General features: G+C 46.5%; 1 protein-coding gene across 1 annotated transcript in view; it reads left to right on the forward strand.

Moving 5' to 3' along the window:
* Positions 1–20,283, forward strand: part of CPAMD8 (C3 and PZP like alpha-2-macroglobulin domain containing 8) — a 108,173-nt gene that overhangs the window by 16,177 nt on the left and 71,713 nt on the right. The window contains exons 8-13 of the mRNA XM_057709551.1: positions 817–930; positions 8,293–8,377; positions 9,434–9,542; positions 12,667–12,894; positions 14,852–15,022; positions 18,096–18,224. Of these exons, the coding sequence (XP_057565534.1) occupies positions 817–930; positions 8,293–8,377; positions 9,434–9,542; positions 12,667–12,894; positions 14,852–15,022; positions 18,096–18,224 (836 nt within the window). The remainder of the gene's footprint in view (positions 1–816; positions 931–8,292; positions 8,378–9,433; positions 9,543–12,666; positions 12,895–14,851; positions 15,023–18,095; positions 18,225–20,283) is intronic.

Below are 20,283 nucleotides of genomic sequence, written 5' to 3' on the forward strand. Positions count from 1 at the left end.
CCTGGTACAGATCGCCCTCATCCTCATCCCCCACCCAACATGAGACGTTTCTTTTCCAACTAGGAGTCAGAAGGCTTTGCTCTGGCTGAGGAGCTGGCATTTTTTTCTTTCTCTGTGACAATAAGGACCTTGCAACTGACATCTCCCTTTGTGCTTTGGCCCTAACGGAAGTGGAGTCCTGCGAGAGGGGAGGTGTAGGTGGGATCTGGGGAGACTGAGGGCAGCTGTGCACCCTCGATCTGGGAAATACACAAATATGACCGACCCTCGAGTCCTGCTCAGGGGCTTCTGGACCCCGCGTGCCTCTGTGAACCAGATGCAGGGGATGGGGTCTCTGGCTGACGCGTGGGCCGTGGTGGTTTGTGCAGTGACGCACGCCTCCAGGTCTCCTGGCCTGGCCTTGACCCCCTCCATGTCCATTTCCCTCTTCCCGATTCTGAGATGCCTGGGGAGGGCTGCTGAGTAGGGACAGGGCATGTGCGATTCTCCATCACCAAGGGAACGATTTGGGTGGGGAGCAGAGTGAGTGAGCTGGGTGGCCCGTCTGGCTCACTGCCTGCACCTGGCCTTGGCCTCAGGGTCCCCCAGGAACCCAAGGTGCAGTCTTTCGCTGCTTCCCCACCTCAGCCTATGGAGGTGCTCGTTCCGTACAAATCCCCACCAGCCTCGGGTGGCTTCTGGGTTCCCCAAGGGGCTGCGTGGGCTGCGGGAGTTACCGGGTTCCCAGGGCGTCTCCGCTCTGACCTCACCATCAGATGCCGGGCCCTCTGCACACACACTTGCCCCAGGATGAGAGGGCCGTCTCTCTTCACACAGGCATCAGCAACATGACCTTCCCCTTGTCTGACCAGCCGGTACTGGGAGAATGGTTCATTTTTGTCGAAATGCAAGGCCACGTGTACAACAAGTCCTTTGAAGTTCAGAAGTACGGTAAGTTGGAGAATCTTAGGATTTTTTTCCTTAAGCTCTTTATTGGAGTATAATTGCTTTACACTGTTGTGCCAGTTTCTGCTGTACAACAAAGTGAATCAGCTGTATTCGGACATCTATCCCCATATCCCCTCCCTCCCGAGATCTTAGAATCTTAAAATTGCAGGTCTGAGAGAAACCACAGTCCCAGTGATGACACAGATGACAAGGGGGCAGATGGCAGGAGCCTCATTCACTGAGGGCTCAGGGGGGCCAGGCACGATGTGAAAGCCTGGGCCTTTGCCATGTCTTTTAAAAAAAATGTGGTAAAATACATGACCTCATATGAGCAGAATCATAAGGTATTTGTCTTTTTTGTGAGTCGCTTATTTCACAGAACATAATGTCCCCAAGGTTCATCCATGTTTCAGCATGTGTCCGAATGTCCTTCCTTCTTTTTTTAAATATATATAAAAATGTTTTTGTTTATTTAATTTTTTTAAAATTATTTTTTGTTTTTTATTAGTTACCTATTTTATACATATTAGCATATATATGTCAACGCCAATCTCTCAATTCATCCCATCTCACCCCCACCCCCGCTTTCCCCCCTTGGTGTCCATACGTTTGTTCTCTACATCTGTGTCTCTTTTTCTGCCTTGAAAATTGGTTCACCTGTGCTGTTTTTCTAGATTCCAAATATATGCGTTAATATAAATTTGTTTTTCTCTTTCTGACTTACTTCACTTTGTATGATGGTCTCTAGGTCTGTCCATATCTCTGCAAATGACCCAATTTCGTTCCTTTTTATGGCTGAGTAATGTTCCATTGTATATATGTACCACATCTTCTTTATCCATTCATCTGTTGATGGACATTTAGCTTGCTTCCATGACCTGGCTATTGTAAATAGTGCTGCGATGAACATTGGGGTGCATGTGTCTTTTAGAATTATGGTGTTCTCTGGGTATATGCCCAGTAGTGGGATTGCTGGGTCATGGTAACTCTATTTTTAGTTTTTTAAGGAACCTCCATACTATTCTCCATAGGGGCTATATCAATTTATATTCCCACCAACAGTGCAAGAGGGTTCCCTTTTCTGCACACCCTCTCCAGCATTTATTGTTTGTAGATTTTCTGATGATGCCCGTTCTAACCGGTGTGAGGTGATACCTCCTTGCAGTTTTGATTTGCATTTCTCTCATAATTAGTGATTAGTTGAGCATCGTTTCATGTGCCTCTTGGCCATCGTATGTCTTCTTTGGAGAAATGCCCATTTAGGTCTTCTGCCCATTTTTGGATTCGGTTGTTTGTTTTTTTGATATTGAGCTGCATGAACTGTTTATATATTTTGGAGATTAATCCTTTGTCAGTTGCTTTGTTTGCAAATATTTTCTCCCATTCTGAGAACTGTCTTTTCATCTTATTTATAGTTTCTTTTGTGGTGCAAGAGATTTAAGTTTCATTAGTTCCCATTTGTTTTTTTGTTTATTTGTTTTTATTTCCATTACTCTAGGAGGTGGGTCAAAAAAGGTCTTGCTGTGATTTATGTCAAAGAGTGTTTTTCCTGTGTTTTCCTATAAGAGTTTTATAGTGTTCAATCTTACATTTAGGTGTTTAATACATTTGAGTTTATTTTGTGCATGGTGTTAGGGGTGTTCTGATTTCAATCTTTTACATGTAGCTCTCTAGTTTTCTCAGCACCACTTATTGAAGAGACTGTCTTTTCTCCATTGTATATCTTTGCCTCCTTTGTCATAGATTAGTTGACCATAGGTGCATGGGTTTATCTCTGAGCTTTCTATTCCATTCCATTGATCTGTATTTCTGTTTTTGTGCCAGTACCATATTGTCTTGATTACTGTAGCTTTGTAACATAGTCTTCAGTCAGGGAGTCTGATTCCTCCAGCTCTTTTTTTTTTTTTCCCCTCAAGATTGCTTTGGCTATTGAGGGTCTTTTGTGTCTCCACACATATTTTAAGATATTTTGTTCTAATTCTGTAAAACAAAAATGCCATTGGTAATTTGATAGGGATTGCATTGAATCTGTAGATTGCTTTGGTAATAGTCATTTTCACAATATTGATTCTTCCAATCCAAGAACATGGTATCTGTTTGTGTTATCTTTAATTTCTTTCATCAGTGTCTTATAGTTTTCTGAGTACAGATCTTTTACCTCCTTAGGTAGGTTTATTCCTAGGTATTTTATTCTTTTTGTTGCAATAGTGAATGTGATTGTTTCTTTGTTTTCTCTTTCTGATCTTTCATTGTTAGTGTATAGGAATGCAAGAGATTTCTGTGCATTACTTTTGTATCCTGCAACTTTACCAAATTTGTTGATGAGCTCTAGTAGTTTTCTGGTGGTGTCTTTAGGATTATCTATGTATAGTATCATGTCATTTGCAAGCAGTGACAGTTTTACTTCTTCTTTTCCAATTTGGGGTCCTTTTATTTATTTTTCTTCTCTGATTGCTGTGGCAAGGACTTCCAAAACTATGTTGAATAATAGTGGCAAGAGTGGACATCCTTGTCGTGTTCCTGATCTTAGAGGAAATGCTTTCAGTTTTTTGCCATTGAGAATGATTGCTGTGGGTTTGTTGTAATGGCCTTTATTATGTTGAGGTAGGTTCCCTCTGTGCCCACTTTCTGGAGAGTTTTTATCATAAATGGGTGTTGAATTTTGTCAAAAGCTTTTTCTGCATCTATTGAGATGATCATGTGGTTTTTATCCTTCAATTTGTTAATATGGTGTATCACATTGATTGACTTGTGTATATTGAAGAATCCTTGCATTCCAGGGATAAACCCCACTTGATCATGGTGTATGATCATTTTAATGTGTTGTTGGATTCTGTTGGCTAGTATTTTGTTGAGGATTTTTGCATCTAAATTCATCAGTGATGTTGACCTGTAATTTTCTTTTTTTGTAGTATCTTCGTCTGGTTTTGGTATCAGGGCGATGGTGACCTTGTAGAATGAGTTTGGGAGTGTTTGTTCTTCTGCAGTTTTTTGGAAGAGTTTGAGAAGGATGAGTGTTGGCTCTTCTCTAAATGTTTGATAGAATTCACCTGTGAAGCCATCTGGTCCTGGACTTTTGTTTGTTGGAAGATTTTTAATCACAGTTTCAACTTCATTACTTGTGATTGGTTGGTTCATATTTTCTCGTTCTTCCTGGTTCAGTTTTGGAAGGTTATACCTTTCTAAAAATTTGTCCATTTCTTCCAGGTTGTCCATTTTATCGGCATATAGTTGCTTGTAGTAGTCTCTTATGACGCTTTGTATTTCTGCAGTGTCCATTGTAGCTTCTCCTTTTTCATTTCTAATTTTATTGATTTGAGTCCTCTCCCTCTTTTTCTTGATGAGTCTGGCTAAAGGTTGATCAGTTTTGTTTATCCTCTCAAAGAACCAGCTTTTAGTTTTATTGATCTTTGCTATTGTTTTCTTTGTCTCTATTTCATTTGTTTCTGCTCTGATCTTTATGATTTCTTCCCTTCTACTAACTTTGGATTTTGTTTGTTCTTCTTTCCCTAGCTCCTTTAGGTGTGAGGTTAGATTGTTTATTTGAGATTTTTCTTGTTTCTTGAGGTAGGATTGTATTGTGACACGCTTCCCTCTTAGAACTGCTTTTGTTGCATCCCATAGGATTTGGATCATCATGTTTTCATTGTCATTTGTCTCGAGGTATTTTTTGATTTCCTCTTAGATTTCTTCAGTGATCTTTTGGTTATTTAGTAGCATATTGTTTAGCCTCCACCTGCTTGTGTTTTTTATGGTTTTTTTCCCTGTAATTTATTTCTAATCTCTTATGGTTGAAAAAGATGCTTGCTATGATTTCAATTTTCTTAAATTTGCTGAGATTTGATTTGTGACCCAAAATGTGATCTATCCCGGGGAATGTTCTGTGTGTTCTTGAGAAGAAAGTGTATTCTGTTGTTTTGGATGGAATGTCCTATAAATATCAATTAAGTCCATCTGGTTTAATGTGTCATTTAAAGCTTGTGTTTCCTTATTAATTTTCTGTCTGGATGATCTGTCCATTGGTGTAATAGTGGGGGTGTTAATGTCCCCCACTATTATTGTGTTACTGTTGATTTCCTCTCTTATAGTTGTTAGCATTTGCCTTATGTATTGAGGTGCTCCTATGTTGGGGGCATATATATTTACAATTGTTTTATCTTCTTGGATTGATCCTTTGATCTTTCTGTCATGTCCTTCCTTGTCTCTTGTAACATTCTTTATTTTAAAGTCTATTTTATCTGATATGAGTATTGCTACTCTAGCTTTCTTTTGACTTCTATTTGCATGGAATATCTTTTTCCATCCCCTTACTTTCAGTTTATATGTGTCCCTAGGTCTGAAGTGGGTCTCTTTTAGACAGTATATATACAGGTCTTGTTTTTGTATCCATTTAGCCAATCTTTGTCTTTTGGTTGGAGCATTTAATCCATTTACATTCAAGGTAATTATCAATATGTATGTTCCTATTACTATTTTCTTAATTGTTTTGTTTTTGTTTTTGTAGGTCCTTTTCTTCTCTTGTGTTTCCCACTTAGAGAAGTTCCTTTAGTCTTTGTTGTAGGGCTGGTTTGGTGGTGCTGAATTCTCTTAGCTGTTGCTTGTCTGTAAGGCTTTTGATTTCTCCATGGAATCTGAATGAGATCCTTGCTGAGTAGAGTATTTTTAGGTGTAGGCTCTTCCCTTTCATCACTTTAAACATATCATGCCACTCCCTTCTGGCTTGCAGAGTTTCTGCTGAGAAATCAGCTGTTAACCTTATGGGAGTTCCCTTGTGTGTTATTTGTTGTTTTTCCCTTGTTGCTTTTAATCATTTTTCTTTGTCTTTCTTTGTCAGTTTGACTACTCTGTGTCTTGGCATATTTCTCCTTGGGTTTATCCTGCCTGGAACTCTGTGTTTCCTGGGCTTGGGTGGCTATTTCCTTTCCCATGTTAAGGAAGTTTTTGACTATAATCTCTTCCGATATTTTCTCGGGTCCTTTCTCTCTCTCTTCTCCTTCTGGGACCCCTATAATGCGAATGTTGGTGTGTTTAATGTCGTCCCAGAAGTCTCTTAGGCTGTCTTCACTTCCTTTCATTCTTTTTTCTTTATTCTGCAGCAGTGATTTCAACCATTCTGTCTTCCAGGTTACTTATCCATTCTTCTGCCTCAGTTATTTTGCTATTGATTCCTTCTAGTGTAGTTTTCATTTCAGTTATTGTATTGCTCATCTCTGCTTGTTTGTTCTTTAATTCTTCTAGGTCTTTGTTTAACATTCCTTGCGTCTTCTTGACCTTTTTCTCCAGTCTTTTTCTGAGGTCCTGGATCATCTTCACTATCATTATTCTGAATTCTTTTTCTGGAAGGTTGCTTATCTCCACTTCATTTAGTTGTTTTTCTGGGCTTTTATCTTGTTCCTTCATCTGGTACATGGTTCTCTGCCTTTTCATTTTGTCTATCTTTCTGTGTTTTCATTCAGCAGGCTGCAGGATTGTCGTTCTTCTTGCTTCTGGTGGTTGTGGCTATCTGAGAGGCTTGTGCAAGCTTCCTGATGGGTGGGACTGGTAGTGAGTAGAGCTGTGTGTTGCTTTGGTGGGCAGAGCTCAGTAAAACTTTAATCTGCTTGTCTGCTGATGGGTGGTGCTGAGTCCCTCCCTGTTGGTTGTTTGGCCTGAGGTGACCCAACACTGGAGTCTACAGGCTCTTTGATGGAGCTAATGGCGGACTCTGGGAGGGCTCACACCAATGAATACTTCCCAGAACTTCCACTGCCACTGTCCTTGTCCCCATGGTGAGCCACAGCTGTCCCCCACCTCTGCAGGAGACCCTCCAACACCAGCAGGTTGGTCTGGTTCAGTCTCCTATTGGGTCACTGCTCCTTTCCCCTGGGTCCTGGTGCACACTACTTTGTGTGTGTCTGCCAAGAGAAGAGTCTCTGTTTCCCCCAGTCCTGTTGAAGTCCTGTAATAAAAATCCTGGCCTTCAAAGTCTGATTCTCTGGGGAGTCCTCCTCCTGTTGCTGGACCTCTAGGATGGGAAGCCTGGTATGGGGCTTAGTACCTTCACTCTAGTAGGTGGATTCCTGTGGTATTAGTATTCTTGAGTTTGTGAGTTGTCCACCCAGCGGTTATGGGATTTGATTTTATCATGATTGCACCTCTCCTGCCATCTCATTGCAGCTTCTCCTTTGTCTTTGGGTGTGGGGCATCCCCCTTGGTGAGTTCCAGTGTACACCCATCAATGATTGCCCAGAAATTAGTTGTGATTCCAGTGCTGTCGCAAGGGGGAGTGAGTGCACGTCCTTCTACTCTGCCATCTTGAGCCAATCTTGTCTATTTAATTTTAATTTAATTCATTTATTTTGGTTGTGCTGGGTCTTAGTTGCAGCAGGTGGTCTGCTTAGTTGCAGCCAGCGGTCTCCTTAGTTGCGGCTCATTGGCTCCTTTGTTATGGCATGCAAAGTCTTAGTTTCAGCATGCATGTGGGATCTAGTCCCCTGACCAGGGATCTAACCTGCATGCCCTGCATTGGAAGGCAGATTCTTAACCACTGCGCCACCAAGGAAGTCCCTGAATGTCCTTCCTTTTTATGGCTCTCATTTCCTTTTGTTCTTTCATCCTCATCCTGAACCTATGAGGTATTGCTATTTTACAGATGGGGAAACTGAGGCTGAGAGGGCAGTTAAGGAAATTGCTCAAGTAATAAGAGCTGGGGAGTGAACCTGGGCTAGAGCCACATACTCTGCTTCTGTGTTAAAATTCTTCCTTGTAGGGTCAAGGGTTTCTTTTCCTTTCACAAGGAAGGTCTTGGAAGGAATATCCTTAGAAGTCAGGGTTATGGGTTGCAAGCAACAGAAGTCTGGTGCAGACTCAGTAAACAAAAGGTAAGGGATTTATAGGCTCGTGGAACAAGCTCTCTGGACCAGAGTCTTCATGTTTCCTCCATTATGCTCCTTGGTGTCCATCTCTCTGTGAGCTGTGCAGGGTGATGAGATGGCTGGATGCACACAGGGCAGCAAAGAGTGACCCTTTCCAGCTGCAAGCACCCTGGATGCCCCTAGTGGGTTCAGAAAACTGGCTACTTGTGCACCCCTGGGATGGGCTGGAATTGGCTACACTCAATGCAGGTGGCCTAAAACTGATGAGACATGGCCCCCTGAGAAAAACAAAGTGCTGGTCCCCCAAAGATAGGAAATAGATGTGGCTGGCAAAATCCCCAGAGAGCTGTTTGTGCTCAACAAAGAGTGGTGTGCATTCCCATGGTGTCGGCAGCACAGCAGTCCCAGAGCTCACTTTGCTGTCTTCCCTCCTACACCTCCAGTACCCTTCTGGGGCCACCTGAGCGGTGGAAGCCACCCCATCCCCCTCCTTTCTGCTCTTTCCTTTCAGTGTTGCCAAAGTTTGAGCTCCTTATTGACCCACCTCGGTATATCCAGGACCTGGACACATGTGAGACCGGCACTGTGCAGGCCAGGTGAGAAAGAGATGGCCACTGTTGGTGAGTCCTTCCCACTGTGGGCATGCCTCTCCCCTAGGACACACCCCTCCCCCAGGGCAACCCCACCCCCTAGGACTTGGCCCTCCTCTAGAACACACCCCTTCCCAGGGCACAACCCCAGGCCATGCCCTCCCCTCCCCAACCAGGCAGCATCCACAGCCAGTGGGCTGACCCAAGAGGGATTTTTGAGTGGGTTGCCTGCCTAATGACCAGGCTGGTGCTAGAGTCTGATATGAGAGTCGACCAGAGGGTGTCAAGAGGTACTGTCCCTTTCTGGGGACCCTAGGAGAGCCCTACATGGCCCATGTTCCCACCCCATTTCTGCCACCTGCCAGAGGTTGTGGCTGAGAATTCTCCCTTATGTGTCTCCGCCAGCTGTGTGTGTTTTAATATTCAGGGACTTGCTGGATACACACATTTTATAGTCTAGAAAATGCTATCAAAATCCCGGGTGTTATTTTTAAAATTTTGCTCCCATTTTACCCGTGTCCCACTAAGCAGGTGTCACCACTGTATCAGGCATGACATACATACATTTAAGTATTTTACCAACATCTCTGAGAGGATGGTTTTATTCTTATTCTCCCAATAAGGAAACCAAAGCTCAGAGAAGTCAGATCTCTGGTTCAAAGCTGAACTGCCCGGGCACTTAAACCCAGCCAGGCTTCCTGTTGCCCATGGTTGCTTGATCCTCTATGCTGCGCTGTTCCAGTGTGTGGCCAGCCTCAGTGGATGTCTCATATATGCTGCTGCTTTGGGTCCAGAGTTCCTCTCTGACCCTTGGTCTCTTTTTCTGTCCAACATGAGGCTTGGTGCAGAGGATCACAGGGCCCTGATATGGTCTGTCCTGACTTAAGGCTGCAAGGAGGGCTGTAAGGATGGAATGCAGGATGGGAAGCGTCCCTGGATTAGCCACTGTACCAGTGACCACATCTTTCGGGGTCTGGCCTTCCTGAGACTGACCCCTCCCCTGCTGTTCCCTGGGGCATCCCCTGCTTGTGAAACTGACTCTCCTTTGTCTTTTTGTCCCAGGTATACCTTTGGGAAACCTGTCTCGGGGACTTTAACCATCAACATGACTGTAAATGGCGTGGGGTACTACAGCCAGGAGGTGGGGCGCCCCATCCTTAGGACCACCAAGGTGAGGAGCAGGAACTGTGAGCTGTCAGCCAGTGGATCTGTTCCCACCGGCTTCAGCTCTGTGATCATGAATTTTATTTTACTTTCCAAGACAGTTTGTATGGTGGGGATTTCCTGATGATAAAATTCCTGCAGGCTGAACATAGAGGCTAGGACATAGAGAAAGAAGTCCTAAGGTCAGCTTGTCCTATGATAGACAGACACAGCCAGTACTGATATTTTGATGTGCTTCCTTTTAGGACCTTGTATGCAAAGTTAAAAAAAAAAAGTTTTGAGATGTAATGCATACGCCATACAACACAAATACCCGTATAGAATGTACGATTCAATGATTTTTAGTATCTTTACAGTGTTGTGCAACCACCACCACCACCATACAGTTTTAGAGCATTTCCACTAACTGCCCCCACCCCCTCAATTCCAAATCTCTCACATCCTTTTGCATCTCCGACCCCTGGCAACCACTTATATACTTTCTGTCTCTATGGATTGCTAGACATGTCATATAAAAGGCACCATGCACCATGTGACCTTTTTTTTTTTTAACTTAAATTTTTGGCTGCGTTGGGTCTTCGTTGCTGCGTGCAGGCTTTTGCTAGTTGTGGCAAGTGGGGGCTACTCTTCGTGTGGCGCACTGGCTTCTCATTGCAGTGGCTTCTCTTGTTGCAGAGCATGGGCTCTAGGTGCGTGGGCTTCAGTAGTTGCAGCATGTGGGCTCAGTAGCTGCAGCATGTGTGCTTAGTTGCTACACACCATGTGGGATCTTCCCAGACCAGGGATTGAACCCGTGTCCCCTGCATTGGCAGGCAGATTCTTAACCACTGTGCCACCAGAGAAGGGCACCATGTGACCTTTGTGCCTGGTTTCTTTCACTCAGCCTGGTGTTTTCAAGGTTCATCCACATTGTATTGTGTGCCAGTACTTAAACCTTTTTTATGGCTGCATAATATTCCATTGTGTGGTTAGACCACATTTTGTTTATCCATTCATTAGCTGATGGACATTCGAGCTATTTCTGCTTTTTGGCTATTGTGGATAGTGCTATGAACATTCATGTACAAGCCAGATGTTTTTGCTTCTCTTGGATTTGGAATTCCTGGGTTGTATGGTGTGCAGTTAAATGAAGACCACCCAAACAAGAACAAGCAAAGTCTATTTATTCAAAGCTTGCCGCAAGTGAGTCAGCCACCATCACTTGTGTTTGGCAGAAACTCAAAGGCAGGTGAAGAAGTGGGAAGGCTTTATAGTGAAAGAAAGGGAAGGCTTCCAGTGTGGCATGATGGGAGGCTATTGGTGTGTGGAAGTTGTGGGCAAGTAGCTAGAAGAAGACATCTGAAGTGATTGGTGAGGGGTCCATATTTGGCTTTTTCCAGTTGGTCCTAAGATGGAAGTAGGGGCAAAAATCAGAAAAAGTGTCAGTTATTAATCAGGTCCTGGCCATGTAGGGCTGTTGTTACGGGGGGTTATTGTTTGGTTGCTATAGAGATAGGGGTCTGACTTCTTACAAGTCTGACGTATAGATACAGCTGGCTTTCCCAGGTCTGCATCCCAGGATTCAACAAACCTCAGATCAAAACTCTTTCAAGTTGGTTGAATCCGTGGATGTGGAACTCACGGATACGGGGAGCCACTGTAATACGTTGGCTTCCTGCGTGGGTGCCTGCAGACCGTGAGTCAGAGTTCTCTTTTTTCTATACTATCTGGCCCTGGTCCATTTGTGTATTCAGTCTCTCAGTGGTGACTCTATGTTTAGTTGTCTGAAGAACTCCCAAACTGTTTTCCAAAATGGCTGCATGATTTCACATTCCCTTGCATGTAAACCTTTATAGCCTGGTTTTTGTTTTTCTTAATTTAACATTACTTTGTGAATATGCTACTATGTAACGTACACACACCTCCCAGAGATTCTGTGCCCCTGTAGGGCCTCCAACATTGAACCCCGTCCGTGCCACCTCCTCCCCACCTCCTTCCACCCAAAGCTACTTCTTTGTCCCTTTGCCGCATGGGATGTGTCCTCCCTCTCTGTTCCTGCGGCTTCTCTTCTGTGGAGTGGACACCCTGGCTCCTCACCTCTTTAGTGCCTGGCGTCGGTGCTCATTGGTATCTTAGCCATTCTCCCTGGAGGCTGCCCCTGTGGCCTTTGTCTTAATTCTCTCCTTTACTGAGTAATTCACTCCACAGCTGTTTGGGGACGTGGATTATTTGCCAGCTCCTGCTCCCAGGGGGGTGGTCCTCAGATAGGGGTTGATTGAGGGGGTTCTGTACCCCAGGTGTGGGAGGGGAGCCAGTGCTCCAGAGGGTGGCTGACCAGGTTCAAGTCCCCGCCTTGCAGTCTGGCCCAAGGGGTTGTCTCACCGTCTGCCCAAGGAGCCGACTCCTTTCCTTCTGGGACATAATTGCAGGTCCAACCAGGGGTTCAGTCCCCAAGAATAGGTTGGGTGGGTCACTGAGTGTCCCTCTGGCCCTCCAAGCAATCAGTCACCTACTTTTTTTTTTTTTTTTAATTTGGCTGTGCCGGGTGTTTTTTTTTTTTTTTTTCTGCATTGAGTCTTCATTGCTGTGTGGGGGCTTTCTCTAGTTGTGGCAATCAGTGGTGGGGCTACTCTTCGTTGCAGTGCGTGGGCTTCTCATAGTGGTGGCTTCTCTTGTTGTGGAGCACGGGCTCTAGGTGTGCAGGCTTCACTAGTTGCAACACACAGTCTCAGTAGTTGTGGCTCCTGACTCTAGAGCGCAGGCTTAGTAGTTGTGGCTCATGGACTTAGTTGCTTCTTGGCATGTGGGATCTTCCTGGACCAGGGATCGAACCCATGTCCCCCACATTGGCAGGTGGATTCTTAACCACTGCGCCACCAGGGAAGTCCCTGTCTTAGTTGAGATGCACGGGATCTTCATTGCAGTGTGTGGGATCTTTAGTTGCCACATGTGAAATCTTTAATTGCGGCATGTGGGATCTAGTTTCCTGACTAGGGATCAAACCTGGGCCACCTGCATTGAGAGTGCAGTCTTAACCACTGGACCACCAGGGAAGTCCCTAGAGTCACCTGCTCAAGCTCTGTGTTTGTGAGTCATCCCTCAAAGCCACTCCACCTCCAGGTGTGCATGACCTATGTTTTTCCTGCCTCCAGATCCATGGCTCCCAGGGCTTCAACATTTGTGTGAAGGACATGATTCCAGCCGACGTCCCTGAACACTTCCGAGGCACCGTCAGCATCTGGGCCATGGTGACCAGCGTGGATGGGAGCCAGCAGGTGGCCTTCGATGACTCCACCCCCGTCCAGAAGCAGCTGGTGGACGTCCGGTACTCCAAGGACACCAGGAAGCAGTTTAAGCCGGGTCTGTCTTATGTGGGGAAGGTAAGCCCCGGGCATGGTGCCCAGCAGGGATTGTCCAGGTCACAGGCTCTGAGCCACCTCCCACCTAAGCTTCCACCCGAGGATCACTTGTGTAACCATTGCAGTCACACTGCCGTGACTTGGCTGAAAACCATGTTGTTTGATTGTGCCAGCAGAACTTTTGCCCTCTTGGGATCAAGGGACTGCTTTGCTGAGCGTGGTGAGAGCTGGTACCCAGGGCAAGAGGCACTGGACATTCTCCTCCACCTAAAAGCATGGTTAACTTTAATGTGCATAGTTAGACATCTCCGTACCTAGAGCGTTAAACCAGGATGCTACGTATCCACTTACTAAATCAGTTCCACGAAGGTAGTGCCTTCATTAATTAGGTTGAGTTTATCTCTGGATGACTTAACATCTAAGTCCCTAAAAAGCAGATTCCAGTCCCTGAGACAGACTGATTCAGATGCCCTGTGGGGAGCAGCATTTTGAACAAGCCCCCACCTCCCTCCCTCCCACCGCACCATTTTTTCTACACAGTGAAGTTTGAGGTGACTAGAAATTCGAGATCCTCATCCTAATTGCTGAACTGGGGTGTCTGTGTTTCAATTGCAGTTGGGGAGAGGCAAGGCCAGCAGAGCCTAGTTTCACCCGAGGGGGAAGCTGGCCATGCCCTCTGACCCCTGCCTCTGTCCGGTACCCACACCCCTGTCCCCTTTTGTGTTCCACGGATCTCCCCCAGAAGCCTAGAGGTCTGTCCTCATGCTGTGTCCTGCTTCTCCTGCTCTGCTCTGGGACCTCGCTTCTCTCCTCCATGATGAGATCTCAGCCCCCACTATCCCATGCACAGAGACATGGCTTGTGTGCCCCTGGCTTTGAGGGTCCCAGCTGGAGTAGAAGCTAAGGCACCATGTGCAGGGTCAGAGGGGCTTGGGGCTGTCCATTCAGTGAAAGGGGAATGGACCATTTTACCTACACCCAGGAAGTTATCCACTGTCTGCATTAACAAATGGAGCTGAAGCTGGTCACCCCGTCACCAGCTGGTCACCATACACGGTTGAGGGGTGCCCCAGGGTCCTTCAGGAACCACTGACCGTATTTCTTCACAACATCCACGTCTTCTGAACCCCTCATGCTGACTGCCTTTTCTACCCACCTGAATGAGTGAGGTCTGAGAGTCATGTGGAACTGTCCGTGGCATTGCCTGCCCCATTCTTACCCGGCTGTGGCACCAGGCGAATGGCTGGCGTGTGGTGATTTGTGCCTGTGACATCTTTGTCAAGTCCAAAGTAATAAAAGTTTCCCCCCGTGTTGTCTTCCAAGTGTTGTGTAGTTCTAGCCATCACATTTAGATCTCTGATGCTTTTCAAGTTAATTTTGGTATATGGTGTGAGGTAGGGGTTCAACTTCTTTCTTTCGCATGTGAAGATCCAGTTGTCCCAGAACTATTTGTTGAAGGAATTGTTCTTTCCCCATTGAATGGTCTTGGCATCCTTGTCATAAATCAATTGACTATAATCTTTTTTTTTTGACTGTAATCTTTTTCTTATTTTTGGCTGCGCCCATGCCTCCTGCAGTGGAAGCATGGAGTCCTAACCACTGGACCACCAGGGAAGTCCCCCTCACCATATTTTAATTTTTTTTTTAATCAATTGACTATAGATGGGTGGATTTATCTCTGGACTCTCAGTCCTATTGCATTGATCTCCATATCTGTCCTCATACCAGTACCACATGTCTTGATTACTGTGCCTTTGTAGTAAGTTTTGAAATTGGAATATGTGAATTCTTGGTTCTTTTTCAAGACTGCTTTGGCTGTTTGGGGCCTCTTGCAATTCCCTATGAATTTTAGCACCAGATTGTCGATTGCTGCAAGGAAGCTCGCTGAGATTTCCCTGGGGGATTGGGTCCAGTCTGTAGATCCCTTTGGGGAGTGTTGCCACTCTAACCATGTTGAATCATTGGTGACTTCTTCCAGGTGGAGCTGTCCTACCCAGATGGCAGCCCGGCTGAGGGGGTGACGGTCCAGATCAGGGCAGAGCTGACGCCTAAGGACAACATCTATACCACCGAGTCTGTGTCCCGGGGTGGGGTGGTGGGGTTTGAAATCCCCTCCATCCCTATGTCAGCCCAGCACGTGTGGCTGGAGGTGGGTGAGTCACCTAGACCCTTATCATTCAGCCTGCAGGCATGGACTTGCTCCCTCCTCCAGGCTCAGGCACCAGGTCAGTGGGCTTGGTGCCTGCACCTGCCCTGAGGGAGTTCACAGTCTGATGGGGGAGGCTGATTGGGGATCAGATAACCTGACCACCCTAGGGTGAAGTGGGAGGCTGAGAAGAGGTGGTCACCTGGCTTCCCCAAAGGATTCTTCCCAAGTGGACTCCTGACCAGGGGAAGGTTCAGCAAGGCTGCTTCCGGGAAGGTGGAACAGCATATGCAGAGGCCCAGAGGCCCACAGTCATACTGTAATTGGGTCCAGACTGAGTCATTTCAGGAAGATATGGAGGAAGGAGCTGGTGAGACTTCCCCTCACCTCAGGGGGGTGCTCAGGGTTTACCCAGAAGGCAGTCACAGTGTCAGAGGGATAGAATGATCTGATTTTTGATATCCTTACCCCTGATAGGGTCCATCACTCCAGTGCCCATAGTGGGGGGTGTCTGGGGGCGGGGCACAGGTGGGCAGACAGGAGGCGATGATGGAGGGGACAGTGAGCCTGGAGCTGTGGAGGCAGAATATCAGGACCTGGTGTCCCCTTGTCAGAGGTGGGAGAAGCAGGAGTGACAGAGAGGATGTCCCAGCCCTTGCCTCTATGGCTGGTGGTGGGCATGGTGGCCCAATGGACACTGGGATGGTGGGGACAGGGGGAGGTTGAGAATAAATGTGTAGTGGGAGCTGAAGACACTTGGGGTCACTATGTCGCCTGTGGGCAACATATACTTAAAGATTTTTAACATCCGGGATCCCCAGGCCACTGACATTTTTTACCAACTGATTGCAAATTGGGAGGTTCCCACTACCCCACTACCTTACAATTACACGTTTTTTAATGATTGAAAGACACCCCTTAGTTTTGATCAGTCTTTTAGGAATTAAGTAGCAGCAAAGCCCCCAAGTGACTACAAATACCAGGGTTAGCTGAATAGTTTTTTCTCTCATAGATCTATAACTAAAAATCACTGTTTTCCAAAATCATCACTTTAATGGGAAGACAGTCTACTTCTGTTACCAAATACTGCATAGGAAAATGTCTTTAGTTAATTCTTTCTTCTTTTTATAAAGAAGAACCAATTTTAAACTTTACTTTTTTTTTTCCTTTAAGAACTTTTATAAACTTTACTTTTAACTGATATACATAGGTATATCAGTATATACATATATACTTATAACTGATATACATGTATAAATATAATTGATATGTAACATTCATTTCAGGTTTCAGTATATGAACATAGTCAGTATATGAATATGTGATGATTCAGTATATGAATATACTGTAAAATAATCACCATATGTCCAGTTACCATACAGAGTTACACTTTTTTCTTCTTGTGATGAGAACCTCTAAGATCTACTCTTTTAGCAGCTTTCTCCAATGTACAATACAGTGTTATTAACCATAGTCACCATACTGTACATTATATCTCCAGGACTGAATTTATAACTGGAAGTTTGTATTCTTTGCAATTACAGTTTTATTACAGCGAAAGGATGCAAATTAGGACCAACCAAAGAGAGAGACACACATGCATAGGACGAGAACTGGAGGGTCCCAGATTTGTAGCTTTGTGTGCTGTCCCCATGGAGTCAGGGCACATCACTCTGCCGACACCACACACAGAGCACGGCCAGTTGGGATGCTCACTCACACTTCAGTGTCCACAGTTTTTATTGGGGTTTCATTGCATAAGCTTGATTGATTAACCATTGGCCCCATGACTGAACTCAGTCTCTAGCCACCTCCCCTCCCTAGAGGTCAAGTTGATACCACATCATGTGGATCAAAGCCCCAAACCTCTAGTCCCATGATTGGTCTCTCTGTCACGCTTGTCCCCATCCCACATTATCTCATTAGCACATATTACCAGGACCCACCGTAAATAACAAAGACACTCCCATCACTCGGGAAATTCTGGGGGCTTAGAGACTATCTCCCAGTAATTGGGACGAAGGTGAGCCGGCTTCTTTTTTTTTAAACTAGTTAATTAACTAACTAATTAATTAATTTTATTTATTGACTGCATTGGGTCTTCATTGCTGTGCGTGGGCTTTCTGTAGTTGTGGAGAGCGGGGGCTACTCTTCATTGTGGTGCGCAGGCTTCTTATTGCGATGGCTTCTCTTGTTGAGGAGCATGGGGTCTAGGTGCACGGGCTTCTGTAGTTGTGGCTCTTGGGCTCTAGAGCGCAGGCTCAGTAGTTGTGGCACGTGGGCTCAGTAGTTGTGGCACACAAGCTCTAGAGCAAACGGGCTTCAGTAGTTGTGGCTCTTGGGCTTAGTTGCTCCGTGGTATGTGGGATCTTCCCGGCCCAGGGCTCGAACCCGTGTCCCCTGCATTGGCAGGCGGATTCTTAACCACTGTGCCACCTGGGCAGCCCCGAAGCATCTTCTTTATTTATCACACAGAGGTCTTAGACTACCTCCTCCTGCCCCCCGCTTCTGGCGTCTCCCTTATGTTAGCCAAACTTTTCCGGCAACAGATTCAAACCCCCAAAGGAGCAAAAGTAGCATAAGCGCTAGTGTCTGGGGCATGCAGGGGCAGGTCCGAGAGCTGTAGGTAGCGCCGCATCCAGAGCCCCGGGGATGCTGTCCAGTGCAGCTACTCCCTCTCCTGGCCGCCATCTCCCCTGTGCTCACTTCCCAAGCAGGTTATACCCTCTGAGAAGCCACTGGGGCTGCTGGCAAGCCCAGGACATGGGGTTCCCTCATATGCCCATGGTGGAACGGTCTCTCAGTGGCCACATGGGCCACTTGCCCCTACCTGAGCCAACCCCCAACACCTTGTGGCCAGTCTTGGACACTTGTTTCCCGTGGAGCTGGGGAAGAACAAGCTAGCCACCCTGGACCCCATACTCTGAGAACTGGGGAGGGAGTTCTCCAAAGGAAAATTGGAGCATGAGAGGATCTTGCTGCAGGGCAGAGCAGGGCAGGGCAGGCAGAAGCATCCTCAAGAGCCCCTTCCTGCACCAAGCATCCGAGCCCTGATCAAATGCCCTCTCTTCTTCAGACCAAGGTGACGGCACTCAATGGAAAGCCCGCGGGGGCCCAGTACCTGCCCAGCTACCTCTCCCTCAGTAGCTGGTACTCCCCCAGCCAGTGCTACCTGCAGCTGCAGCCTCCCTCCCGCCCCCTGCAGGTAAGGCTTTCAGGTGTGCCCTTCTCGGGCAGGATGGGGCCCAGGAAGCAGCATGCGTGTGCCTCCAGAGGACCTGCACGTGCCCCAGCAGGGCTAATGCGGATGCCAACACAGGAGCCCCATCCCTCCGGCAAGGGGGGTATTCCACGGAAAGAATGCCCATAATTTATTTATGATGGACATTTAGGCCGAGGCCCAGGGTTTACTGTGATGTCACCTGCCCTCAAGGTCCTGTTGCTCCCGCACAAGAGATGGTTCCCCTCCTGTTGGTCCCAGTTCCCCACTGTCTGGAGCCTCTCGTGCAAAGGCACCGGAAGTCACCCACCAGACACTTGCAGACACACCAGGTGCAAAGATGGGACAAACTTAGAGCTGCGTCTCACATTAGTTCCTCCTGAGTCTGTTATTCCACCATCCCGATTAAGTAAGATGTGTGAAGATGTATGTGGAAATAGGGATCTGTAAACACTGACAAAAAATATGGAGAGTTCCCATATACCCACTTCCCCTGCACAGTTTCCCCGATTATTAGCATCTGTTAAAATTGCTGAACCTACATCAATATGTGATTATGAACTGAAGTCCCTGGTGTACATCAGGGATCACCCTTGGTGAGGCACATTTTATGACACAAGCACAGTGTCACGTATCCACAGTGACACTGTCATACAGAATGGTTTCACTTCCAGAAAAATCCACTGTACGCTACCTGTTCCCCTCTCCCTCCCCACAACCCCTGGCAAATGCTGAGCTTTACACTCTCTTTATACTTTATCCTTTTCTGGAATGTCACAGAGTCAGAATCATACAGTGTGTGGCCTTTTCAGATTGGCTTCTTCTTGTTCTTGTTCCTTTTCTTTTTTAATATTTATTTATTTATTTGGCTGCACTGGGTCTTAGTTGTGGCACGTGGAATCTTCATTGTGACTTGCAAGATCTTTTTTTTTTTTTTTTGATTGTGGCACGCGGGATCTTTAGTTGTGACATGTGAACTCTTAGTTGCGGCATGTGGGATCTAGTTCCCTGACCATGGATCAAACCTGGGCCCCCTGCAATGAAAATGCAGAGTCTTAGCCACTGGACCACCAGGGAAGTCCCCAGATTGGCTTCTTTCACTTAGCAATTTGCATCAAAGCTTCCTCCTGACTTGAGAGCACCTTTCGTTTTCATGGTGGATTATATTGCATGGTAGGGTTTGGATCAATTGCGGTTTGTTTGTCCCCTCACCTGTTGTATGATGTATATATGTATGTATGTTTTATAAAGCACTCCATTAATTTCCCTAGTTGCCACTCCCAGGGCTGAGCCCGGCTGCCGTGGGTGGTGTCAGGCTCGCCAGCATTGCCTCTAATGGAAACCACTTGCCGGTGGGAATCTCAGGCCCTACCAGCCCCATAAACCTCCGACAACCTCTCTCTGAGGGCACAGCCCAGACCTGAGGCCACAAGGCTTCTCTGGGATACAGCTCGAAGGAACTGAGGTGGTGGGGCTGCCTGTTCCCTGGGCTTAGTAGCCCTCTGTGGCGGTTACGAGAATGAGAAACTCCAATGAGATTGTGCCCAGCTTGGCTGTACATGCCATTCTTATTTTAAAACTGTTCAACCATCGGTGCAGCGTGGGGATGCTGGCGTTGGCCTGCCTTCCCTTGGGGGAGGGAAGGAGTCTTATGTCTCAGCTGCCAGGACCGCTGTTCCCAGTAGGTGAGGACTTGGCTGGGCTGCTCAGACTTTCCTCTTGGAGGGACACCTCTGTCCTGCCTGAGTCAGCTCAGCAGGTGACAGCTCTGCTTGGTCCAGTCCCGACTCTGTTTCGGGGCCCTTTCTCCTTCCTCCAGCACCAAGGGATATGCAGGGAGGAGCTGCTGTGTAAATGAGGGCTGTCACCCCAATTATTTAGGGTTGCTCTGGTGCCATGGTGTTAGTTCATGAGAAGAAGAAAAAGGTTGTGTTCATTCCTTCTTTTTTTTCCCAACATCTCAAGGAGAAGGGGACTTTTGCATGTGGAGATCCAGTTGTTCTAGAATCATCTGTTGAAAAGACTGTTCTTTCCTCATTGAATG

The sequence above is a fragment of the Hippopotamus amphibius genome, chromosome 15, assembly GCF_030028045.1.
Source record: "Hippopotamus amphibius kiboko isolate mHipAmp2 chromosome 15, mHipAmp2.hap2, whole genome shotgun sequence".
Lineage (NCBI taxonomy): Eukaryota > Metazoa > Chordata > Mammalia > Artiodactyla > Hippopotamidae > Hippopotamus > Hippopotamus amphibius.